We start from the raw sequence: 25418 nt of genomic DNA, 5'->3' as shown, positions 1-25418 counted from the left end.
AAACATTGTTTTAGATACATACATACTAGTTCTACCTATTAGGATGTTCTATTTTATATTTTTATTATCTTTTTATTTGATTTTTTTAATACACTGTAGCACTTTGTGGTTGTTTACTCAATAGAAAGTGCTTTTTACATATAAAATATATTATTATTATTATTCTAACAATGGCTTTGGTTAAGAGGAATAAAAGATCCAACTCAGACATGGATAGAGGGGCTTGAGGGATACAACCAAGCGGAGCCAGATGGTTCAACATGGGTCGATATGAGCGGCATGGCTACAACCATCGTCTGTTCACCATTTCTTTGGCAGCAGATAAGAGCGATACGCCACATTCAGCACCGTCAGCATTTTTCAGCCATCCCCATCCTTCCATCCTTCCATTTATGTCGTATATTCCTGTCGGAGCTGTCAACCGACGCCGTGTTCTTATCTGACAAGCCCTTCTCGTCATACTGACTTTTTCATTAAGAGACATCCTTTTGTCCCCGGCTAAAAAAAAAAAAAAAAAAAAAAAAAAAAAAGAGCGAGGAAGATGGAGGCACGAGCGAAACAATAAGCAAGACGTAGAAACAATGAGAACGAGGAAGCGAAAGATTAGGTGTTTTTTTTTTTAATTAGGGCGTTTTTTTTCAATTGCAACATTGAATGGTTTAAAATAGTGTATTTAACAAGTTCATTAAACCTTTCTTCCTGCCATCGATTTGCAGAAGAAGGAAGTCTGTTTTTTTGTTTTTTTTCCCCCCTCCTCTCTCTCTCGCTTCCTGCTTTCGACAGATAAATGAACACTCTGATTGAATTTAGTTGGGGTTTTGCGGGGTGAAGGCTGCAGCTTGACAGGCATTTGTTAGGGAGCATATTTCTACATTCATTTAAAATGAGCCGCTCGGGATTTAGCATAAATTCTCATTACTTCCCCGGTATCTAAATTGCATTATTTCAAGCTTGACGCTAAACCAATGCATGCCCTCCATTTCTCTGTGCCACCTACTCATCCTCTAAATGAGCTGGCATATGAATTCTGGCACAGTGATAATTGGAAGCCTTTTTTTTTTTTTTTTTTTTTTTTAACTCATTCCACGCCAGTGTCAGCCCACACCTGGATAAAACCTGTTAGGTCATGTGACCATTTCACTGCCGTGTTTGGAAAAAAAAAAAAAATGTCATGACTATCTAGACCAGGCCTGGGCAATTATTTTGCCTCGGAAGGGGCCAAATTTAGAGAAAAAAATGTGTCTGGGGGCCTTTTCCAGGCCCGGCCCTAACCAATCTGGCGCCCTAGGCAAGATTTTAGGTGGCGCCCCCCCACATCGGCAGTGAAGTGTATATACTCACAAGAACCCGCATAGCTTTGTCTTTGACCTTTTTTTTTTTTACTTACAACTATACCTAATATATAAAGGGGTGGAAAAGTGACTATTACCTGCAGGGCAAACATTAGCTAACCAGAAGGCAATAACAATGTAAACAAAAAACACCTGCTTAAAAGATCTAATACAAACATTTATATGCACGTACAACACTTAGAACTTTTAGCATATCAGTATGTGGAATTAAATGATGGAATGGATTAAGTAAAGAAGTTAAAAATTGTACTGATATGATCCAGTTTAAGAGGTTGTTCAAAATAATAGTGCTTACAGAGTACAAAGAAGAAGAATTATGAGAAATACTTTCAACCTTATTGAAAATAAGATATTCTTCATCTCAGTATGTTAATAATGACTGAATTAATTAATTAATTACATATTACAAAACTGTTGTACACTAATTCATAGATGTTATTTTATTATATAAAAAGGTCAGTAAATGATTCTATATATTTGTAAACGCTTTGAAGTGGGAAAGGGGTAGGATTAAATAAGCTTTGCTTCTTCCTACTCCTTTTCGGGCATGATGTAAAATGAAATGATATGAAATTGTGTGATGTATTATGATGTAAGCGCCCTTAGCATTTGCCTATACGGCCTATGCCACGGGCCGGCCCTGGCCTTTTCTATCTATTTTTAGGAACACTAATACAAAATAATGATAAAAACGTTATGACAGACCGCCTTAAAAAACGTTTTACATCTTTTTTTTTAACTGAATGAGACACCCAGCATGTACATGAAAATAAAGAATGTGGGATTTACAATATTAACTACGACCGATAAAACACTGACTATTGACAACATATGAACGTCACAACCCGTCTCGATAGCATTTTTTAAAACTCATTCCACGCCAGTGTCAGCACACACCTGGATAAAACCTGTTAGGTCATGTGACCATTTCACTGACGTGTTTGGAAAAAAAAAAAAATGTCATGACTATCTAGACCAGGCCTGGGCAATTATTTTGCCTCGGAAGGGGCCAAATTTAGAGAAAAAAATGTGTCTGGGGGGCCTTTTCTATCTATTTTTAGGAACACTAATACAAAATAATGATAAAAACGTTATGACAGACCGCCTTAAAAAACATTTTACTTTTTTTTTTAACTGAATGAGACCCCCAGCATGTACATGAAAATAAAGAATGTGGGATTTACAATATTAACTATGACCGATAAAACACTGACTATTGACAACATATGAACGTCACAACCCGTCTCGATAGCATTTTTTAAAACTCATTCCACGCCAGTGTCAGCCCACACCTGGATAAAACCTGTTAGGTCATGTGACCATTTCACTGCCGTGTTTGGAAGAAAAAAAAAAATGTCATGACTATCTAGACCAGGCCTGGGCAATTATTTTGCCTCGGAAGGGGCCAAATTTAGAGAAAAAAATGTGTCTGGGGGGCCTTTTCTATCTATTTTTAGGAACACTAATACAAAATAATGATTAAAAACGTTATGACAGACCGCCTTAAAAAACTTTTAAAATTTATTTTTAACTGAATGAGACACCCAGCATGTACATGAAAATAAAGAATGTGGGATTTACAATATCAACTACGACCGATAAAACACTGACTATTGACAACATATGAACGTCACCACCCGTCTCGATAGCATTTATTAAAACTCATTCCACGCCAGTGTCAGCCCACACCTGGATAAAACCTGTTAGGTCATGTGACCATTTCACTGCCGTGTTTGGAAGAAAAAAAAAATGTCATGACTATCTAGACCAGGCCTGGGCAATTATTTTGCCTCGGAAGGGGCCAAATTTAGAGAAAAAAATGTGTCTGGGGGGCCTTTAATATCTATTTTTAGGAACACTAATACAAAACCTCACAATAATGATAAAAACGTTATGACAGACCGCCTTAAAAAACTTTTTACATTTTTTTTTAACTGAATGAGACACCCAGCATGTACCGTATTTTCCGCACCATAAGGCGCCCTGGGTTATAAGCCGCGCCTTCAATGAACGGCATATTTCAAAACTTTGTCCACCTATAAGCCGCCCCGTGTTATAAGCCGCATCTAACTGCGCTAAAGGAATGTCAAAAAAACAGTCAGATAGGTCAGTCAAACTTTAATAATATATTAAAAACCAGCGTGATGTGGGCGCGCATGGAGTCGTATATCAACATGGACGGAGCTGCGTGAAAAAAGCCACCCGGCCTCTTCGCGTAAACTTCCCTTAACCACTCGCTCATCTTTTCTTCATCCATCCATCCCTTCGAGTTAGCTTTTATGATGACGCCGGCTGGAAAGGTCTCTTTTGGCAAGGTCTTCCTTTTGAATATCACCATGGGTGGAAGTTTCTGGCCATTAGCATGGCAAGCTAGAACCACAGTGAAGGATGACTTCTCATTCCCTGTGGTGCGAATATTCACCGTACGTGCTCCCGTTGTATCCACAGTGCGGTTCACAGGAATATCAAAAGTCAGTGGAACCTCGTCCATGTTGATAATGTTCTCTGGCCGGATCTTTTTTTCAGCTATCTTGTTTTTTCAATATGCACGGAAAGTAGCCAGCTTTTCTTCAAAGTCTTTAGGCAGTTGCTGTGAAATAGTAGTCCGTGTGCGGATGGAGAGATTGTGTCTTTTCATGAACCGGAAACCTATCGCTTAGTAGGTGCCATTTTGTGGTCTTTACAGATGTAAACACACAAAGGAAATGAAACGTAATATCCGCGCGCTTCTTCTTCTTCTACGCGGGCGGGTGGTTGCTTACAGTAGAAGAAGAAGCGCTTCCTGTTCTATGGGGGCGGGTGCTTACCTTGGCGGTTGCTTGCGTAGAAGAAGAAGCACTTCCTCTTCTACGGGGAAAAAAGATGGCGGCTGTTTACTGTAGTTGCGAGACCGAAACTTTATGAAAATGAATCTTAATATTAATCCATATATAAAGCGCACCGGGTTATAAGCCGCACTGTCAGCTTTTGAGTAAATTTGTGGTTTTTAGGTGCGGCTAATAGTGCGGAAAATACGGTACATGAAAATAAAGAATGCGGGATTTACAATATTAACTGCGACCGATAAAACACTGACTATTGACAACATATGAACGTCACAACCCGTCTCGATAGCATTTTTCAAAACTCATTCCACGCCAGTGTCAGCCCACACCTGGATAAAACCTGTTAGGTCACCATTTCACTGCCGTGTTTGGAAAAAAAAAATGTCATGACTATCTAGACCAGGCCTGGGCAATTATTTTGCCTCGGAAGGGGCCAAATTTAGAGAAACAAATGTGTCTGGGGGGCCTTTTCTATCTATTTTTAGGAACACTAATACAAAATAATGATAAAAACGTTATGACAGACCGCCTTAAAAAACTTTTTACTTTTTTTTTAACTGAATGAGACACCCAGCATGTACATGAAAATAAAGAATGTGGGATTTACAATATTAACTACGACCGATAAAACACTGACTATTGACAACATATGAACGTCACAACCCGTCTCGATAGCATTTTTTAAAACTCATTCCACGCCAGTGTCAGCCCACACCTGGATAAAACCTGTTAGGTCATGTGACCATTTCAATGCCATGTTTGGAAAAAAAAAGTCATGACTATCTAGACAAGGCCTGGGCAATTATTTTGCCTCGGAAGGGCCAAATTTAGAGAAAAAAATGTGTCTGGGGGGCCTTTTATATCTATTTTTAGGAACACTAATACAAAATAATGATAAAAACGTTATGACAGACCGCCTTAAAAAACTTTTTACTTTTTTTTTTAACTGAATGAGACACCCAGCATGTACATGAAAATAAAGAATGTGGGATTTACAATATTAACTACGACCGATAAAACACTGACTATTGACAACATATGAACGTCACAACCCGTCTCGATAGCATTTATTAAAACTCATTCCACGCCAGTGTCAGCCCACACCTGGATAAAACCTGTTAGGTCATGTGACCATTTCACTGCCGTGTTTGGAAGAAAAAAAAATGTCATGACTATCTAGACCAGGCCTGGGCAATTATTTTGCCTCGGAAGGGGCCAAATTTAGAGAAAAAAATGTGTCTGGGGGGCCTTTTCTATCTATTTTTAGGAACACTTATACAAAACCTCACAATAATGATAAAAACGTTATGACAGACCGCCTTAAAAAACTTTTTACATTTTTTTTTTAACTGAATGAGACACCCAGCATGTACCGTATTTTCCGCACCATAAGCCGCCCTGGGTTATAAGCCGCGCCTTCAATGAACGGCATATTTCAAAACTTTGTCCACCTATAAGCCGCCCCGTGTTATAAGCCGCATCTAACTGCGCTAAAGGGATGTCAAAAAAACAGTCAGATAGGTCAGTCAAACTTTAATAATATATTAAAAACCAGCGTGATGTGGGCGCGCATGGAGTCGTATATCAACATGGACGGAGCTGCGTGAAAAAAGCCACCCGGCCTCTTCGCGTAAACTTCCCTTAACCACTCGCTCATCTTTTCTTCATCCATCCATCCCTTCGAGTTAGCTTTTATGATGACGCCGGCTGGAAAGGTCTCTTTTGGCAAGGTCTTCCTTTTGAATATCACCATGGGTGGAAGTTTCTGGCCATTAGCATGGCAAGCTAGAACCACAGTGAAGGATGACTTCTCATTCCCTGTGGTGCGAATATTCACCGTACGTGCTCCCGTTGTATCCACAGTGCGGTTCACAGGAATATCAAAAGTCAGTGGAACCTCGTCCATGTTGATAATGTTCTCTGGCCGGATCTTTTTTTCAGCTATCTTGTTTTTACAATATGCACGGAAAGTAGCCAGCTTTTCGTGAAAGTCTTTAGGCAGTTGCTGTGAAATAGTAGTCCGTGTGCGGATGGAGGGATTGCGTCTTTTCATGAACCGGAAACCTGTCGCTTAGTAGGAGCCATTTTGTGGTCTTTACAGATGTAAACACACAAAGGAAATGAAACGTAATATCCGCGCGCTTCTTCTTCTTCTACGGGGGCGGGTGGTTGCTTACAGTAGAAGAAGAAGCGCTTCCTCTTCTATGGGGGCGGGTGCTTACCTTGGCGGTTGCTTACCATAGAAGAAGAAGCACTTCCTCTTCTACGGGGAAAAAAGATGGCGGCTGTTTACCGTAGTTGCGAGACCGAAACTTTATGAAAATGAATCTTAATATTAATCCATATATAAAGCGCACCGGGTTATAAGCCGCACTGTCAGCTTTTGAGTAAATTTGTGGTTTTTAGGTGCGGCTAATAGTGCGGAAAATACGGTACATGAAAATAAAGAATGTGGGATTTACAATATTAACTATGAGCGATAAAACACTGACTATTGACAACATATGAACGTCACAACCCGTCTCGTCAGCATTTTTTAAAACTCATTCCACGCCAGTGTCAGCCCACACCTGGATAAAACCTGTTAGGTCATGTGACCATTCCACTGCCGTGTTTGGGAAAAAAAAGAAAAAGTCATGACTATCTAGACCAGGCCTGGGCAATTATTTTGCCTCGGAAGGGGCCAAATTTAGAGAAAAAAAATGTGTCTGGGGGGCCTTTTATATCTATTTTTAGGAACACTAATACAAAACCTCACAATAATGATAAAAACGTTTTAATTTTTTTTTTAATTGAATGAGACATCCAGCATGGACATGACAATAAAGAATGTGGGATTTACAATATTAACTAAGACCGATAAAACACTGACTATTGACAACATATGAACGTCACAACCCGTCTCGATTAGGGATGTCCCGATCCGATATTTGGATCGGATCGGCTGCCGATATTTGCCAAAAATTGCGTATCGGCAAGGCATGGGAAAATGCTAATCCAGATCCAGTTTAAAAAAAAACTCCGGTCCGTGTTTTCCAACGCACCGATTTAAATAATACATTCCACTTTTCTGCTGCTCCGTAATTTCCGTTTCGCATTTTCCAGCACACCTTCAACACATCCACGCAGTTGCTTTTAGCTGCACGACAGGCTCTTCTCACTCTTTCCTGTGTCTCCCTCTCACAGACAGCGAGCGCACCTTCTTACACACGTCACATACGTCATACGTCACATACTGTCACGACATACGTCACATACGTATACGTCCTCTCCCAGCAGAGAGGTAGCAGCATGGCTAACGTTAGCTGTGATGCTAGCGCAGCCGTGCGAGCAACGCTCCCTCTAAGGTGCTCGCCTGTGCAATTGCGCACTGTTTAAGCGTCCTCTGCGCATAGCAAATCTACGCCACGCACAAAATCAAATAAAAAAATAAGCGCATAACAATTTTCGACACACCGACACGACAGAGAAAACAGTTTTCGTCATCATTGTTCAAATATTGTGACGTCTGTCGAGACGCTTATCTCCATTCGGTGCCACACGTCCACACCATCAAAATGCAAGGCAAAAATTTCCATATCAACACCGGATGAAAAAATGAGTGATTTTTTTAGTTGTGATTTCCTTCTCTGCATGAAAGTTTAAAAGTAGCATATATTAATGCAGTATGAAGAAGAATGTTTTAATGTAGACATGCAAGCCTTGAAAGAAAATTTTGAAAATCAAGACTACGTTTCCTGCAAATGGGTGCATTTCTACCCTATATTTTAACTTTAGATTTATTCTCATATCAAACTCTTTTGGCTGTCTTTTTGACACTTACCCTCCACACCCTGGATTATAAATAATGTAAATAATTCAATGTGATTATCTTGTGTGATGACTGTATTATGATGATAGTATATATCTGATAGTATATATCTGTATCATGAATCAATTTAAGTGGACCCCGACTTAAACAAGTTGAAAAACTTATTGGGGTGTTACCATTTAGTGGTCAATTGTACGGAATATGTACTTCACTGTGCAACCTACTAATAAAAGTCTCAATCAATCAATCAAAACACAATGCCATTGTCAGCCCACACCTGGATAAAACCTGTTAGGTCATGTGACCATTTCCTTGCCGTGTTTGGAAAAAAAAAGTCATGACTATCTATCAATCAATCAATCAATAAATGTTTATTTATATAGCCCTAAATCACAAGTGTCTTGATCTAGACCAGGCCTGGGCAATTATAAGCATAATGAAAATCCTAATCTACGTTTTGACTCCCTCGAATGGCCTTGACGCTGCAACAACAGGAGCAGGCTGTTCGGAAAACATCCCCCGAGGACTCCTCAATGGTGGACGCTTTTGACCTCCCTCCCTCCTCAACGACACCTGGGGTCGAACTTTTGCTTGCATGCAGAACGACCCCAGGCCTATGGACACTACGTCATCACACCCAAGACAATGGGCATATACACCCCCACCCCACGCCTTCACCACCGCTTGGATAGACGGCTGGCAGCGCTTCATAGCAGCAGTCGACCTCCAGGGTCTCAACCCCCACAAAAAAAACACTGCCAACAAAAGCTGATCTTAGTGTTGGATTGCTCCGTATGGCAATATCGACTTCTTAGAATGAAGATAGTAAAGAATAAAAGAGCCCTGCGAATTGTCCCACCCTGCTCACCTGCTCCTTGGTGTTGCTCCTGTGTGGTAGACCAAGCTCCGTTTCATCCTGGAAAAACTTGACCGGGAAACCCATCAACGGTTTGATCTGCAACGTACAAGAGATACTGCAATTAGATCAAATGCGGTTTTATTGTCCACTCATCTGCAAGTTTTAAATGGATCAGACACTTAATAATTTAGCTTTTTTTTTTCCTTAGAATTTGTTCATATGGTTTCTTGGCACGGAACCGACTTTTATGCATTGTCCACAAAGGAAGGAAGGCTTTTGGAAAAGTCCATTCAAGAACCTTGATTTTAGCCCAGTGGTGTCAAAGTCTTCTTATGGTGTGTTCTAACTATCGTGGGATCACACTCCTCAGCCTTCCCGGTAAGGTCTATTCAGGTGTACTGGAGAGGAGGCTACGCCGGATAGTCGAACCTCGGATTTAGGAGGAACAGTGTGGTTTTCGTCCTGGTCGTGGAACTGTGGACCAGCTCTATACTCTCGGCAGGGTCCTTGAGGGTGCATGGGAGTTTGCCCAACCAGTCTACATGTGCTTTGTGGACTTGGAGAAGGCATTCGACCGTGTCCCTCGAGAAGTCCTGTGGGGAGTGCTCAGAGAGTATGGGGTATCGGACTGTCTGATTGTGGCAGTCCGCTCCCTGTATGATCGGTGCCAGAGCTTGGTCCGCATTGCCGGTAGTAAGTCGGACACGTTTCCAGTGAGGGTTGGACTCCACCAAGGCTGCCCTTTGTCACCCATTCTGTTCATAGCTTTTATGGACAGAATTTCTAGGCGCAGTCAAGGCGTTGAGGGGATCTGGTTTGGTGGCTGCAGGATTAGGTCTCTGCTTTTTGAAGATGATGTGGTCCTGATGGCTTCATCTGGCCAGGATCTTCAGCTCTCGCTGGATCGGTTCGCAGCTGAGTGTGAAGCGACTGGGATGAGAATCAGCACCTCCAAGTCCGAGTCCATGGTTCTCGCCCGGAAAAGGGTGGAGTGCCATCTCCGGGTTGGGGAGGAGATCTTGCCCCAAGTGGAGGAGTTCAAGTACCTCGGAGTCTTGTTCACGAGTGAGGGAAGAGTGGATGGTGAGATCGACAGGCGGATCGGTGCGGCGTCTTCAGTATCGATCCGTTGTGGTGAAGAAGGAGCTGAGCCGGAAGGCAAAACTCTCAATTTACCGGTCGATCTACATTCCCATCCTCACCTATGGTCATGAGCTTTGGGTTATGACCGAAAGGACAAGATCACGGGTACAAGCGGCCGAAATGAGTTTCCTCCGCCGGGTGGTGGGGCTCTCCCTTAGAGATAGGGTGAGAAGCTCTGCCATCCGGGAGGAGCTCAAAGTAAAGCCGCTGCTCCTCCACATCGAGAGGAGCCAGATGAGGTGGTTCGGGCATCTGGTCAGGATGCCACCCGAACGCCTCCCTAGGGAGGTGTTTAGGGCACGTCCGACCGGTAGGAGGCCGCGGGGAAGACCCAGGACACGTTGGGAAGACTATGTCTCCCGGCTGGCCTGGGAACGCCTCGGGATCCCCCGGGAGGAGCTGGACGAAGTGGCTGGGGAGAGGGAAGTCTGGGCTTCCCTGCTTAGGCTGCTGCCCCCGCGACCCGACCTCGGATAAGCGGAAGAAGATGGATGGATGGGATGGATGGTGTCAAAGTCAAGGCCCGAATGATCTATGGCCCTCAGGATGATATTTGATGGGGTGTCAAACTTATTTTAGATGGGGGGCCACATGGAGAAAAATCTACTCCCAAGTGGTAAAATCATGGCACGATAACTTAAAAAATAAAGACAACTTCAGATTGTTTTCTTTGTTTAAAAATAGAACAAGCACATTCTGAAAATGTACAAATTATAATGTTGTTTTTTGTTACACTTACATGTTGCGGTTAATAATTTATTTGTCGTTTTTTTAATATTTTCTGAATAAATTATGTGATAATGTGTCATAACTTGGTCCTGGGGTTTAGTTTTTCTCGAAGGCAACGGAAAGTTGGCTCGGGCGAGACGGGAATGAAGGTACATTTTTATTTAAACACTATAAACACAAAACAAGGAAGTAAACAAAAGGCGCGCACAATGGCGGAGAACAAACTATGAAACCAAACACTTGCACAAAGGCAAAAACTATGAACAACAAAAAACACTAACTGTGGCAATAATAAACAAAACTTACTTGGCATGGACAAAAAAGGAGCAGCGTGAACGATGGACATGAAAAAAAGAGTCAGAAATGTGCAAAGCATAAATGTGGGGATGTCACCAGAAAGACAAACTGAAAAACAATGAACTTAAATACTACAGACATCCATCCATCCATCCATCTTCTTCCGCTTATCCGAGGTCGGGTCGCGGGGGCAGCAGCTTAAGCAGGGAAACCCAGACTTCCCTCTCCCCAGCCACTTCGTCCAGCTCCTCCCGGGGGATCCCGAGGCTAGCCGGGAGAGATAGTCTTCCCAGCGTGTCCTGGGTCTTCCCCGTGGCCTCCTACCGGTCGGACGTGCCCGAAACACCTTCCTAGGGAGGCGTTCGGGTGGCATCCTGACCAAATGCCCAAACCACCTCATCTGGCTCCTCTCGATGTGGAGGAGCAGCGGCTTTACTTTGAGCTCCCCCCGAATGACAGAGCTTCTCACCCTATCTCTAAGGGAGAGCCCCGCCACCCGGCGGAGGAAACTCATTTCGGCCGCTTGTACCCGTGATCTTGTCCTTTCGGTCATGACCCAAAGCTCATGACCATAGGTGAGGATGGGAACGTAGATTGACCGGTAAATCGAGAGCTTTGCCTTCCGGCTCAGCTCCTTCTTCACCACAACGGATCGATACAGCGTCCGCATTACTGAAGATGCCGCACCGATCCGCCTGTCGATCTCACGATCCACTCTTCCCTCACTCGTGAACAAGACTCCAAGGTACTTGAACTCCTCTACTTGGGGCAAGATCTCCTCCCCAACCCGGAGATGGCACTCTACCCTTTTCCAGGAGAGAACCATGGACTCGGACTTGGAGGTGCTGATTCCCATCCCAGTCGCTTCACACTCGGCTGCGAACCGATCCAGCGAGAGCTGAAGATCTTGGCCAGAGGAAGCCATCAGGACCACATCATCTGCAAATAGCAGAGACCTAATCCTGCAGCCACCAAACCAGATCCCCTCAACGCCCTGACTGCGTCTAGAAATTATGTCCATAAAAGTTATGAACAGAATCGGTGACAAAGGGCAGCCTTGGCGGAGTCCAACCCTCACTGGAAACGTGTCCGACTTACTGCCGGCAATGCGGACCAAGCTCTGGCACTGATCATACAGGGAGCGGACCGCCACAATCAGACAGTCCGATACCCCATACTCTCTGAGCACTCCCCACAGGACTTCCCGAGGGACACGGTCGAATGCCTTCTCCAAGTCCACAAAGCACATGTAGACTGGTTGGGCAAACTCCCATGCACCCTCAAGGACCCTGCCGAGAGTATAGAGCTGGTCCACAGTTCCACGACCAGGACGAAAACCACACTGTTCCTCCTGAATCCGAGGTTCGACTATCAGACATGATTAACGAAAACAGGTGCGTGACTCAAAACGTGAAACAGGTGCGTGACGTGACAGGTGAAAACTAATGGGTTGCTATGGTGACAAACAAGAGTGCACAATGAGTCCAAACGTGGAACAGGTGAAACTAATGGGTAATCATGGAAACAAGACAAGGGAGTGAAAAGCCAGAAACTAAAGAGTCCAATAACTAAACAAAACATGACTAAGACAAAACATGATTACACAGACATGACATAATGTTCATCAGTCAACTCATTTGGTGTTCATTTTTAATCTATCAAGATGAAAAAATATCAAAATACAGGATGTTATTTATGTAGTTTGCTCATTTTCCTCGACTGATGTACAAAATTCATGTGGTTTATTTTGTACATATGTCGCATCATCTATTGTGACATCTAGTGGACACATTTAGAACAGCAGTTTATTTCATTCAAAAGTTCCGGGTCAGTTTAATACTTAGCAAATAATAGTATTCTACCTTTATTTGTCGTTATTTATACTTTCTGAATAAATGATGTGATCATGTTCAGAATTGCTATTGTGACATCTAGTGGACACATTTAGAACAGCAGTTTCTTTCATTCAAAAATTTCAGGTACATTTTTATACTTAGCAAATTCATCCCGCGGGACGGATAAAACCTGTTCGCGGGCCTGATCCGGCCCTCGGGCCGTATGTTTGACACCCCTGGATCACATGATTAAGGTTTGTTCCTGACATGTCTAAACTATTGTTTGGGTTAAAAGAAAGTGTATTTTTCATTCCAAACAGACAGAATGTTGTGACACAAATTTAAATAAAGGTTCGTCACCATCAGTTTTGCCCTCCTCCCCTTTGCTGAAAAGAATAACAAAAACGCTAAAGTTATAAAGTCGCCCTTCTCAGCTTTTATGGACAAATGTCAATTTAGAGTCTAGCCGCCCACAAGATAGCAATCCTAGAGCCATCATGGATGACTCCTTTTATTGCAGGTCATTCGGAACGTAGTTGGCACGCATCCAAATTCCCAACCAGATGGAAGGTTGACAAACTCTGCATGGCAGTATCTGGGTTGCCACGGCACCGGCCAATCACAGCGTCCCACGCTGGTTTCCCCCACCTTGGAGTTAAGAGTGGCAATAGCTGCGGGGTGTATTCCATTTAACTAGCAGTTTGCATGTAGTAGCTCCCCTGGTGACACGCGCTCTGGCTGGCCTTGGTCTCCTGATCTCCGCTGTAATTTAAGCAGATCACTGCTACAATTAACCTTTCCCAGTAAATATCAATTATGGCCCCCGGCTGGGCTAGAATTAAAAGGGTCATCAGCTAATCTGACAGGTCCTGTACGCTACCACCTGGCAGGGGGGAAGGGGTAGCTTAGAGAGAGTGTTTGTCTACCCTTGTGCCCACCAGCTACCACGCCAAGTAGACGAGATTTCCTTTTAATTACACTGCCAGGGGCAAGGGTGGGGATTGGCCAAAGTGCGTGAACGTCACTCCGAGGTCAGCAGTGACATCTTTTGGAGTGAGTAGAGGAAGGAGCCTCTACCATGCAATCAGGGTTCAGAGAAACCTGGCAGGTGTGCCTAATCAATTTGAAATTCCACCGCCGTCTCAACCCGCTGTCGGCCTAATCGCTCCTTCGATCTCGGAATAGACGGCGGGCTCTGTGATTTCCCTCTGTCAAAGGAAACACAAAAGAACGCAATCCTGTTCGGCGAGCTGGGAGGCGACGTCAGGGTGTCAGGTAGAGATGCGCGGATAGGCAATTATTTCATCCGTAACCGCATCAGAAAGTCGTCAACCATCCGCCATCCACCCGACCTAACATTTGATCAGAACCGCACCCGCCCGCACCCGCCCGTTGTTATATATTTAATATAGACGATGCAAGGCATTAGTGAGGTTATAAAGCTTTTGCCTGTTAAAGAAAGGAGACTGATCCAATGCAGCAGAGCACACCAGTGCGCAATCATGTGGGAGCCGCGCTGAGCGCACCTCCAAGCGCGTCTCGCTGCCGGCGACGGCCGGGTATGGGCCCGACGCTCCAGCGCCATCCATTTTCAGGGCTAGTTGATTCGGCATGTGGGTTGTTACACACTCCTTAGCGGGTTCCGACTTCCACGGCCACCGTCCTGCTGTCTATATCAACCAGGGTGAGCCCCACCCCTTTCGTGAGCGCACTGCGCGCGGAGTGACCCCTGTTACGAGCCCCCGGCCACGGGGGTGCCGGGCAGGTTAGCTGCTTACCTGCTGCGCGTGACGCCGGCCGCGGCGAAGGCGGAAGAGGCGGGGTGTCGGTGCGGTGGGCGCGGTGGTGACCCTGGACGTGCGTCGGGCCCTTCTCGCGGATCGCCTCAGCTACGGCTCCCGGTGGGGCCCTTTCCCGGACCCCGGCGAGGCGTCCCTTCTCCGCTCCGTAAAAGTGTCCATCTCTTTTTCTTTTTTTTCTTCTGTTGTGGCATATGCAGCAGGTGCCTGCTCGTTTTTCGTATGTGGGTAACAACATTTAACTATGTATATATATTTCCGAATTGGTTTAACTGCCACCCGCCTGAATCTATTTAAAATCTAATTTTTTTTTTATTTTAACTGCCCGACCCGACCCGCGGATAAAATCTAATTTTTTTTAATTTCATCCGCCCGATCCGCGGATAATCCGCGGACTCCGCGGTTGTGCCCGCAAACCGCGCATCTCTAGTGTCAGGGTATGGTGTGCGACTGTGCATAACAAAGCCGTTACACCCAGCAGCCGATTACGTTGTTTACCTGGCATCGGCTTGGCTGGCAATTTCCGGAGGGTGCCCAACGCGTTTGCGTCCCCACTGTGGCCTGCAGCAACATTACCCAGTCAGCAATCAACTCAACTATCGATCAGTCCAAGGCATCTAATTAGCCGTCTAAGTTAATCATTGCAGTTTGCATGGACCATCCCCTGAGCCACCGTTCAGCGGAACCCGGGAGGGCAATTGATCTCTGCAGGAACTCGCCAGCGCTGACAAAAGATTGGCGCCTCTGACTGGATGTGATTAAGGCAGAGACTAATTCCTGATCTCAGGATGTGTTTAACAGGCCTTAAAGGATCCCAACTGCATAACTTTAATATGTTGGATTTTTGATTTATTGCTGCTCATTTATGGTAAAGGACAAGAGCTCAAGAGGGGCAGAGGCTCGTTTGCAAATGCTGGCAATGTTTTTAAGGTTGCCATGCTTTTCTCTGAGGCTTAAGACAAGACTAACAGTCGCGATCAAAAGTTGACATACACTTGTAAAGAACATAATGTCATGGCTAGGGATGATGTTTGATAAGAAATTATCGAGTTCGAGCCCATTATCGAATTCTCTTATCGAACCGATTCCTTCAGATAGGTTGTTGTATATGGAAAAAAAACCACAATATTTGGTTTAACAAAAACTCACTTTTATTTTATAAGAAAAAATAAAATAAAATAAATAAATACATATTGACGGTTGTTACCCCCCTAAAAAAATAAAATAGAATAAATAAATATTGACTGTTGTTACCCAAAGCATATTAAGTGGGATTTTTCAGAAAAACAAATATATACAGTAACACAAAAACAACCTGTCTCTGTGATCACTATAGGTGTATAAATAATAATATAGTCCATCCATCCATCCATCTTCTTCCGCTTATCTGAGGTCAAGTCGCGGGGGCAGCAGCGTAAGCAGGGAAGCCCAGACTTCCCTCTCCCCAGCCACTTCGTCCAGCCCTTCCCGGGGGATCCCGAGGCGTTCCCAGGCCAGCCGGGAGACATAGTCTCCCCAACGTGTCCTGGGTCTTCCCCGTGGCCTCCTACCGGTCAGACGTGCCCTAAACACCTCCCGAGGGAGGCGATTGGGTGGCATCCTGACCAGATGCCCGAACCACCTCATCTGGCTCCTCTCGATGTGGAGGAGCAGCGGCTTTACTTTGAGCTCCCCCCGGATGACAGAGCTTCTCACCCTATCTCTAAGGGAGAGCCCTGCCACCCGGCGGAGGAAACTCATTTCGGCCGCTTGTACCCGTGATCGTGTCCTTTCGGTCATAACCCAAAGCTCATGACCATAGGTGAGGATGGGAACGTAGATCGACCGGTAAATTGAGAGCTTTGCCTTCCGGCTCAGCTCCTTCTTCACCACAACGGATCGATACAGCGTCCGCATTACTGAAGATACTGCACCGATCCGCCTGTCGATCTCACGATCCACTCTTCCCTCACTCGTGAACAAGACTCCTAGGAACCTGAACTCCTCCACTTGGGGAAGGGTCTCCTCCCCAACCCGGAGATGGCACTCCACCCTTTTCCGGGCGAGAACCATGGACTCGGACTTGGAGGTGCTGATTCTCATCCCAGTCGCTTCACACTCGGCTGTGAACCGATCCAGCGAGAGCTGAAGATCCTGGCCAGATGAAGCCATCAGGACCACATCATCTGCAAAAAGCAGAGACCTAATCCTGCAGCCACCAAACCGGATCCCCTCAACGCCTTGACTGCGCCTAGAAATTCTGTCCATAAAAGTTATGAACAGAATCGGTGACAAAGGGCAGCTTTGGCGGAGTCCAACCCTCACTGGAAACGTGTCCGACTTACTGCCGGCAATGCGGACCAAGCTCTGACACTGATCATACAGGGAGCGGACCGCCAAAATCAGACAGTCCGATACCCCATACTCTCTGAGCACTCCCCACAGGACTTCCCGAGGGACACGGTCGAATGCCTTCTCCAAGTCCACAAAGCACATGTAGACTGGTTGGGCAAACTCCCATGCACCCTCAAGGACCCTGCCGAGAGTATAGAGCTGGTCCACAGTTCCACGACCAGGACGAAAACCACACTGTTCCTCCTGAATCCGAGGTTCGACTATCCGGCGTAGTAATAATATAGTGTTAAATAAAATCAGTCCCTTGGGCACGAAACTGAAAATAATCTCTCCAAAAAGTGCACTTCTGCTGCTATTGGAACATCCTTCTGGGGTCCATGAGTGTGGCCTCCTCCAGGAATGACTCCACGACACCTTTCTCTAACCTTCAGGTTATGTACGGCCTGAACATGTTTCATCATGCTTGTTGTACTTCCCCCCCTTACAAGAGAGCAAAGCCTGGCAATAATTGCAGATAGCTGTTTCCTCGTCGTATTTTTTTGTAAAATGAAGCCATAGCCATGCCTTGAGGCGTTTTTTTCCGGTCCATTGTTGTTGCTGCTTTCTGTATCTGCCGCCTAATGACTGAGCTACGTCATTTCCTGGGACGTGCCACAGGGCATTTCCTGTGGGACGGGATTCGTTCCCAGGGATTCGAATAAAGAACCAACTATTTTTCTTTACTATAGTGGCTTCGATAACGGGAACCGGTTCTCGAAAAGGGATTTGAGTCCATGGAATCGGTTCTTTTCTTATCGAACGGTTCTTTTCTTATCGAACAACCGGGACAACCGGTTTCGAACATCATCCCGAGTCATGGCCGTGTTGAGTTTCCAATCATTTCTGCAACTCTTATTTTTTCGTGATAGAGTGATTTGGAGCACATACTTGTTGGTCACAAAAAAACATTCTTGAAGTTTTTTTTTTTTTATGAATTTACTATGGGTCTACTGAAAATTTCATCTGACATCACATGGACAAAGATAAGACCTTCTGGAGGAAAGTTCTGTGGTCAGATGAAACAAACATTGAGCTGTTTGGCCACAATACCCAGCAATATGTTTGGAGGAGAAAAGGTGAGGCCTTTAAATCCCAGGAACACCAATTCCTACCGTCAAGCATGGTGGTGGTAGTGTTATGCTCTGGGCCTGTTTTGCTGCCAATGGAACTGGTGCTTTACAGAGAGTAAATGGGAGGATTACCTCCAAATTCTTCAGGACAACCTAAAATCATCAACCCGGATGTTGGGTCTTGGGCGCAGTTGGGTGTTCCAACAGGACAATGATCCCTGGGAGTAATTAGTTGGATATGCACTTATTTCTTACGATTAAGTCTTCGTCAGACCTTATGGAACGGGTTTCTATCAAAAAACAGGTTACCAAAATACTGTATACCAATGTGGTTTTTATTACATTCTGCATATTGAAAATCATATATGATGGACAGATATGAACTGAACTACATCAACAACGGGACGGCGTGGCGCAGTTGGGAGAGTGGCCGTGCCAGCAACCGGAGGGTTCCTGGTTCGATCCCCACCTTCTACTAACCTTGTCACGTCCGTTGTGTCTTTGATTGATTGATTGAAACTTCTATCAGTAGATTGCACAGTACAGTACATATTCCGTACAATTGACCACTAAATGGTAACTCCCCAATAAGTTTTTCAACTTGTTTAAGTCGGGGTCCAGGTTAATCCATTCATGGTACAACTATATACTATCAGCATAATACAGTCATCACACAAGTTAATCATCAGAGTATATACATTGAATTATTTACATCATTTACAATCCGGGCGGTGGGATGTGGAGGGCGTTGGTTCTTTGAAACAAATATGTCAAAATGTTAGCTATAACTGATAGCACCAGATAATGTGCCATCTTCTTCCGCTTATCCGAGGTCGGGTCGCGGGGGCAGCAGCTTAAGCAGGGAAGCCCAGACTTCCCTCTCCCCAGCCACTTCGTCCAGCTCCTCCCGGGGGACCCCGAGGCATTCCCAGGCCAGCCGGGAGAGATAGTCTTCCCAGCGTGTCCTGGGTCTTCCCCGTGGCCTCCTACCGGTCTGACGTGCCCGAAACACCTTCCTAGGGAGGCGTTCGGGTGGCATCCTGACCAGATGCCCGAACCACCTCATCTGGCTCCTCTCGATGTGGAGGAGCAGCGGCTTTACTTTGAGCTCCCCCCGAATAACAGAGCTTCACACCCTATCTCTAAGGGAGAGCCCCGCCACTCGGCGGAGGAAACTCATTTCGGCCGCTTGTACCCGTGATCTTGTCCTTTCGGTCATGACCCAAAGCTCATGACCATAGGTGAGGATGGGAACGTAGATCGACCGGTAAATCGAGAGCTTTGCCTTCCGGCTCAGCTCCTTCTTCACCACAACGGATCGATACAGCGTCCGCATTACTGAAGACGCCGCACCGATCCGCCTGTCGATCGCACGATCCACTCTTCCCCCACTCGTGAACAAGACTCCGAGGTACTTGAACTCCTCCACTTGGGGCAAGATCTCCTCCCCAACCCGGAGATGGCACTCCACCCTTTTCCGGGAGAGAACCATGGACTCGGACTTGGAGGTGCTGATTCCCATCCCAGTCGCTTCACACTCGGCTGCGACCCGATCCAGTGAGAGCTGAAGATCTTGGCCGGAGGAAGCCATCAGGACCACATCATCTGCAAATAGCAGTGACCTAATCCTGCAGCCACCAAACCAGATCCCCTCAACGCCCCGACTGCGCCTAGAAATTCTGTCCATAAAGGTTATGAACAGAATCGGTGACAAAGGGCAGCCTTGGCGGAGTCCAACCCTCACTGGAAACGTGTCCGACTTACTGCCGGCAATGCGGACCAAGCTCTGACACTGATTATACCAGATAATGTGTATCAATGTAATTCTGTCAATAACTAAAACAAGAATGTACTTAGCTGTATATACCACCTGCCTCAACATCTATGTCTCATAAACGTGTGTAGTGTTTGTGAATGCCACAACCAGCCGTAGTTATTACCATATTTCCCTAAGACAAACCATATTTTATATTTGAGAATTTGTTGTCTTCAATAAATCAATGTGCTTATGGTGCTTGCATATGAAGTGTAGTCTTCCAAAGCCTCGACAGTATGATATACATTTACAAAAAATAAATTGCAACGTGAAAACCCATGTTTTACATGAATAATGTACAAGAAATTAGTTCCATTAGTCTCGGTATTGAACATGCCTCCGGTCTTTCTCTAGAGGCTGCTGCTCCGTGCTCTTTAATTATCTTCAAAGGGGCCCCCCAGCATCTTAATTTCCCCCCAGGTTGAGTGGTGCTGACTTTGTCTGCTAATTCTTGCAACTTTAACTCTGGGTGAAATCACCAATTCCCCCGTCATTAGAAAGGGAATGTCAATGCATCGACAGATACGCTGGAGGCACACAGAAGTTCACTCAAGGCAATTTTTTGCTACTGGTGGCAGGAGCTCTGTGCTCTTGTGTCATCATTTTGTGTTCCTGATGTTTCCCTCTTGTTTTCATGTGTTTTTGTTTGTTGGTTGCCTTTTGGTTCAGGACCTTTTAGGACTGTGTGACAAGGAGTGGCATTTTCTTGACTTCTGCGGTGCTTTTTTTGTGAACTTCTGGATCTGTCTCCTAGAAGCCTTTTGGCCATGGAGACCAGATGCTGGGTCTCTGCCACACCAGAGTCCATTTGGAGAGACCGGAGGAGATCTGGTTTGGTGGCTGCAGGATTAGGTCTCTGCTATTTGCAGATGATGTGGTCCTGATGGCTTCCTCCGGCCAAGATCTTCAGCTCTCACTGGATCGGTTCGCAGCCGAGTGTGAAGCGACTGGGATGGGAATCAGCACCTCCAAGTCCGAGTCCATGGTTCTCTCCCGTAAAAGGGTGGAGTGCCATCTCCGGGTTGGGGAGGAGATCTTGCCCCAAGTGGAGGAGTTCAAGTACCTCGGAGTCTTGTTCACGAGTGGGGGAAGAGTGGATCGTGAGATCGACAGGCGGATCGGTGCGGCGTCTTCAGTAATGCGGACGCTGTATCGATCCGTTGTGGTGAAGAAGGAGCTGAGCCGGAAGGCAAAGCTCTCGATTTACCGGTCGATCTACGTTCCCATCCTCACCTATGGTCATGAGCTTTGGGTCATGACTGAAAGGACAAGATCACGGGTACAAGCGGCCGAAATAAGTTTCCTCCGCCGAGTGGCGGGGCTCTCCCTTAGAGATAGGGTGAGAAGCTCTGTCATTCGGGGGGAGCTCAAAGTAAAGCCGCTGCTCCTCCACATCGAGAGGAGCCAGATGAGGTGGTTCGGGCATCTGGTCAGGATGCCACCCGAACGCCTCCCTAGGAAGGTGTTTCGGGCACGTCCGACCGGTAGGAGGCCACGGGGAAGACCCAGGACACGCTGGGAAGACTATCTCTCCCGGCTGGCCTGGGAACGCCTCGGGATCCCCCGGGAGGAGCTGGACGAAGTGGCTGGGGAGAGGGAAGTCTGGGCTTCCCTGCTTAAGCTGCTGCCCCCGTGACCCGATCTCGGATAAGCGGAAGAAGATGGATGGATGGATGGACGGAGGAGATGCAGATGAAGAGACAGGGCTGCGGAGCCGGTGCTGAGCGAAGAGACGGACAAGCTTCACAGTGTCTTGGTTGAATGAGCAGGTATCGGACACCTCGGTCTCCTCGGACGCATACTCGCTCGTCCATGCGGACTGGACATTGGCCGAGAGTTGGTGGGCGGCCGAGGGTGGAGTAGGCTCTCTTGGTTGCTTTGGTGGGTCTGCTCCTGTTTCTGGCCATGCTCCCCCCCACCCCAGCAGACTAAAGCGGAAGGCAGAGCCTTTTCTGCTGCCGCCCCTAAGCTCTGGAACAGCCTTCCCCTCCACATTAGGTCAGCCCAGAGCCTGGGGGTCTTCAAAACCCTTCTTAAGACCTACCTCTTCTCGCTGGCCTTTAACCTGAGCTGAGCCCGCCCACTAGGCTTGCTATTTTACTTTTTATTCGAACCCTTTTACCGTATTGCTTTTGTACTATCTTGTTTAGCTCATTCATTGTTTATGTTCTTTCTTTGTTTTTGTTTTTTTGCTCTATGCTTTTTAACCTGTAAAGCACTTTGGTCCAATTTAAAAATTGTTGTAAACGTGCTATATAAATAAAGTTGCCTTGCCTTGCCTAAGGCGTGGAACACCGCAGAGGCCACCACAGTGTGTATGTTTTTGTTCTTTTTGTTGTTGTTTTACTTTTGTAGCTGTGTGTAGACGTGGCTGGTTGCATCAGCTCTATTCTTTGATGTTTCCCTCTTACACACATGTTTATGTGTGCTATGGCTATGATTTTTTACCCCCCATTGGCCTCAATCTGGACCCCCTCTCCAGGGGCCCAGGCTTAGACTGAATTATTGTTTTTTTCTCACCCCGTTACCTGTTTCTCACCTTTTTTCTAAGGGGCGCCGGAAATTGGCAGACCCGTCGGCGATCCTGTTCTGTCTCCCTGTAATGTTTGTCCTGTTCCGTCTCCCTGTAATGTTTGATCCTGTTCTGTCTCCCTGTAATGTTTGTCTGCTCTTGAATGGGATTGTGCTGAAAATCTTAATTCCCCCCTGGGGATTAACAAAATACTGTCATGATCCGTGGGCCGGAGCATGTATTTGTTATTTTCTGTTAGCTTTGGACTCTTTTAGTTCCTGTTTGTGACATCTCTGAGTTTGGTTTGGTTACCGTGGTTACTTATTATTTCCACCTGGCTCTGATTAGTGTTCGCCCGCTCACCTGCTTCACGAGCACTAATCAGAGGCATTATTTAAGCCTGCCTTTGCCAGTCAGTCGGCCTGGCATCATTGTTTGATTCATGTTTATTTCATGCCACAGTTTCGTGTTTGTTCCAAGCCATAGTTTATGCTGTTTGTTTCATGCCACAGTTTCGTGTTTGTTCCAAGCCATAGTTTATGCTGTTTGTTTCATGCCACAGTTTTGTGTTTGTTCCAAGCCATAGTTTATGCTGTTTGTTTCATGCCACAGTTTCGTGTTTGTTCCAAGCCATAGTTTATGTTGTTTGCTTCATGCCACAGTTTCGTGTTTGTTCCAAGCCATAGTTTATGCTGTTTGTTTCATGCCACAGTTTCGTGTTAGTTCCAAGCAATAGTTTATGTTGTTTGCTTCATGCCACAGTTTCGTGTTTGTTCCAAGCCATAGTTTATGCTGTTTGTTTTATGCCACAGTTTTGTGTTTGTTCCAAGCCATAGTTTATGCTGTTTGTTTCATGCCACAGTTTTGTGTTTGTTCCAAGCCATAGTTTATGTTGTTTGCTTCATGCCACAGTTTTGTGTTTGTTCCAAGCCATAGTTCATGCTGTTTGTTTCATGCCACAGTTTTGTGTTTGTTCCAAGCCATAGTTTATGCTGTTTGTTTCATGCCACAGTTTTGTGTTTGTTCCAAGCCATAGTTTATGTTGTTTGCTTCATGCCACAGTTTTGTGTTTGTTCCAAGCCATAGTTTATGCTGTTTGTTTCATGCCACAGTTTTGTGTTTGTTCCACGCCATAGTTTATGCTGTTTGTTTCATGCCACAGTTTTGTGTTTGTTCCAAGCCATAGTTTATGCTGTTTGTTTCATGCCACAGTCTTGTGTTTGTTCCAAGCCATAGTTTATGTTGTTTGCTTCATGACACAGTTTCGTGTTTGTTCCAAGCCATAGTTTATGCTGTTTGTTTCATGCCACAGTTTCGTGTTTGTTCCAAGCCATAGTTTATGCTGTTTGTTTCATGCCACAGTTTTGTGTTTGTTCCAAGCCATAGTTCATGCTGTTTGTTTCATGCCACAGTTTTGTGTTTGTTCCACGCCATAGTTTATGCTGTTTGCTTCATGCCACAGTTTCGTGTTTGTTCCAAGCCATAGTTTATGTTGTTTGCTTCATGCCACAGTTTTGTGTTTGTTCCAAGCCATAGTTTATGCTGTTTGTTTCATGTCACAGTTTCGTGTTTGTTCCACGCCATAGTTTATGTTGTTTGCTTCATGCCACAGTTTCGTGTTTGTTCCACGCCATAGTTTATGTTTGTTTACCTCATGCCCCTGCCAAGATTTATTGAGAAGATTAAAATCATCTCCTACCTCACGCTGTTGCCCGGAGTTGTCCGTTCTGCATTCCCGGGAGAACGACCCCGCAGTGAGCCGCAAAACCCCACGTGACAAATACTTCTGATTCTGATTTATTGTCTTACTTGTGATGCTGCCAATCACTCCGAAGCCTTACCAGTGGCCTTAAAACCGGGTGATGCTTCTTTGTCCATCTTTGAGTTACACGGGCCATACTAACTCCATAGTACGCTCTTCCCCCTTTCGTGAAAGAAGCTGTTACAGCAACCCGCCATTGTCCCATGTCCTCTCACCATGTATCCTCTTTCCCTAGACAGCCGTCACCTGTCAGCAGTACTTGGGCAGGTTGCGCCTCAACCGTCTGCCTGTGTCAATCCTTATTACCCTTGAATATTGGACCTTACCCCCCTGTGTCCCCCCCACCACTACTTCCCTTTTTAGCGACCTGGTATGTTCTCATGATCCAAACAAGCATGCTCAAGTCAAGGTTTTTGTGTGCTGGGCGTGGAAGAGTCAGGGGGCAAATCAGGGAAACGGATAGGGATACTTCCTCTAATTTGTTCTAAAAAGTGTCCAGCGCAAAGGACCCTCACCCCCATTAACCCAGCGACAGGCTGCTACCGCTGCTGGGGATGCATCACTTGTGTGTGTGTGAAGGGTCCCGGTGGTGTACCGGGCAGAGGCACCTCGATGCTGGGTTCAATCTATCGGCTCATTATCCCCCCCGCCCCGGCCGGGGTGCAGACAAGTGCACTTTAGGGCCACAGGCCAAATTGATTCATCTGCCTTCATTTTCTTCAGGCTCAGAAGTGGCAGCTGCTCAGAGAGGCAGGGGGAAGGAGTTATGGCGGGAGACAGACGGGAGAGTGGGAAGGAGAGAGTCAGAAACCGAGTGAGATGAGGGGGGGGGGGGGGGGGGGGGGTAGGGGGAGGCATCAAGAGAAGGCGGTATTCTTGGCTTTGTACCTCATCCATGTCTCATTTCACTTCCCTCTTCCCTCCCCCTTTCACTTTACAGCACCACTAACACCTCGGATGCTGGAAATCGCTACCAAGGCGTGCACTCGCCTCCCCCCTCCCCCCTGCGAGTCCCAAGTTGGAAATTAGCCCAAGGACAAGCGAGTGGATTTACTACAGGGAGAGCAAATGGATTTTTGCTTTTATTTTGACGAGTCCCAGTGCATCCATTACGCCTTTTTAATCATGCATTATTCATAGAGCTTGCCTTATAATAAATGTCCACATAAAGAAAGGGTACACATTTTATACAAGGCCTGAAACGCTCTTTATAACTCCCTTCCCCGGGTGCATTC

General features: G+C 45.8%; 1 protein-coding gene across 5 annotated transcripts in view; it reads right to left on the bottom strand.

Moving 5' to 3' along the window:
* The window catches only part of fbrsl1 (fibrosin-like 1), a 1050133-nt gene that overhangs the window by 631219 nt on the left and 393496 nt on the right, over positions 1 to 25418 (bottom strand). For all 5 annotated transcript variants that reach the window (XM_061985899.2, XM_061985900.2, XM_061985897.2 and 2 more), the window contains exon 3: positions 8857 to 8943. In XM_061985899.2, the coding sequence (XP_061841883.2) occupies positions 8857 to 8943 (87 nt within the window). The remainder of the gene's footprint in view (positions 1 to 8856; positions 8944 to 25418) is intronic.

The sequence above is a fragment of the Nerophis lumbriciformis genome, linkage group LG12, assembly GCF_033978685.3.
Source record: "Nerophis lumbriciformis linkage group LG12, RoL_Nlum_v2.1, whole genome shotgun sequence".
NCBI lineage: Eukaryota > Metazoa > Chordata > Actinopteri > Syngnathiformes > Syngnathidae > Nerophis > Nerophis lumbriciformis.
This window is presented reverse-complemented; position numbering and strand designations above follow the sequence as displayed.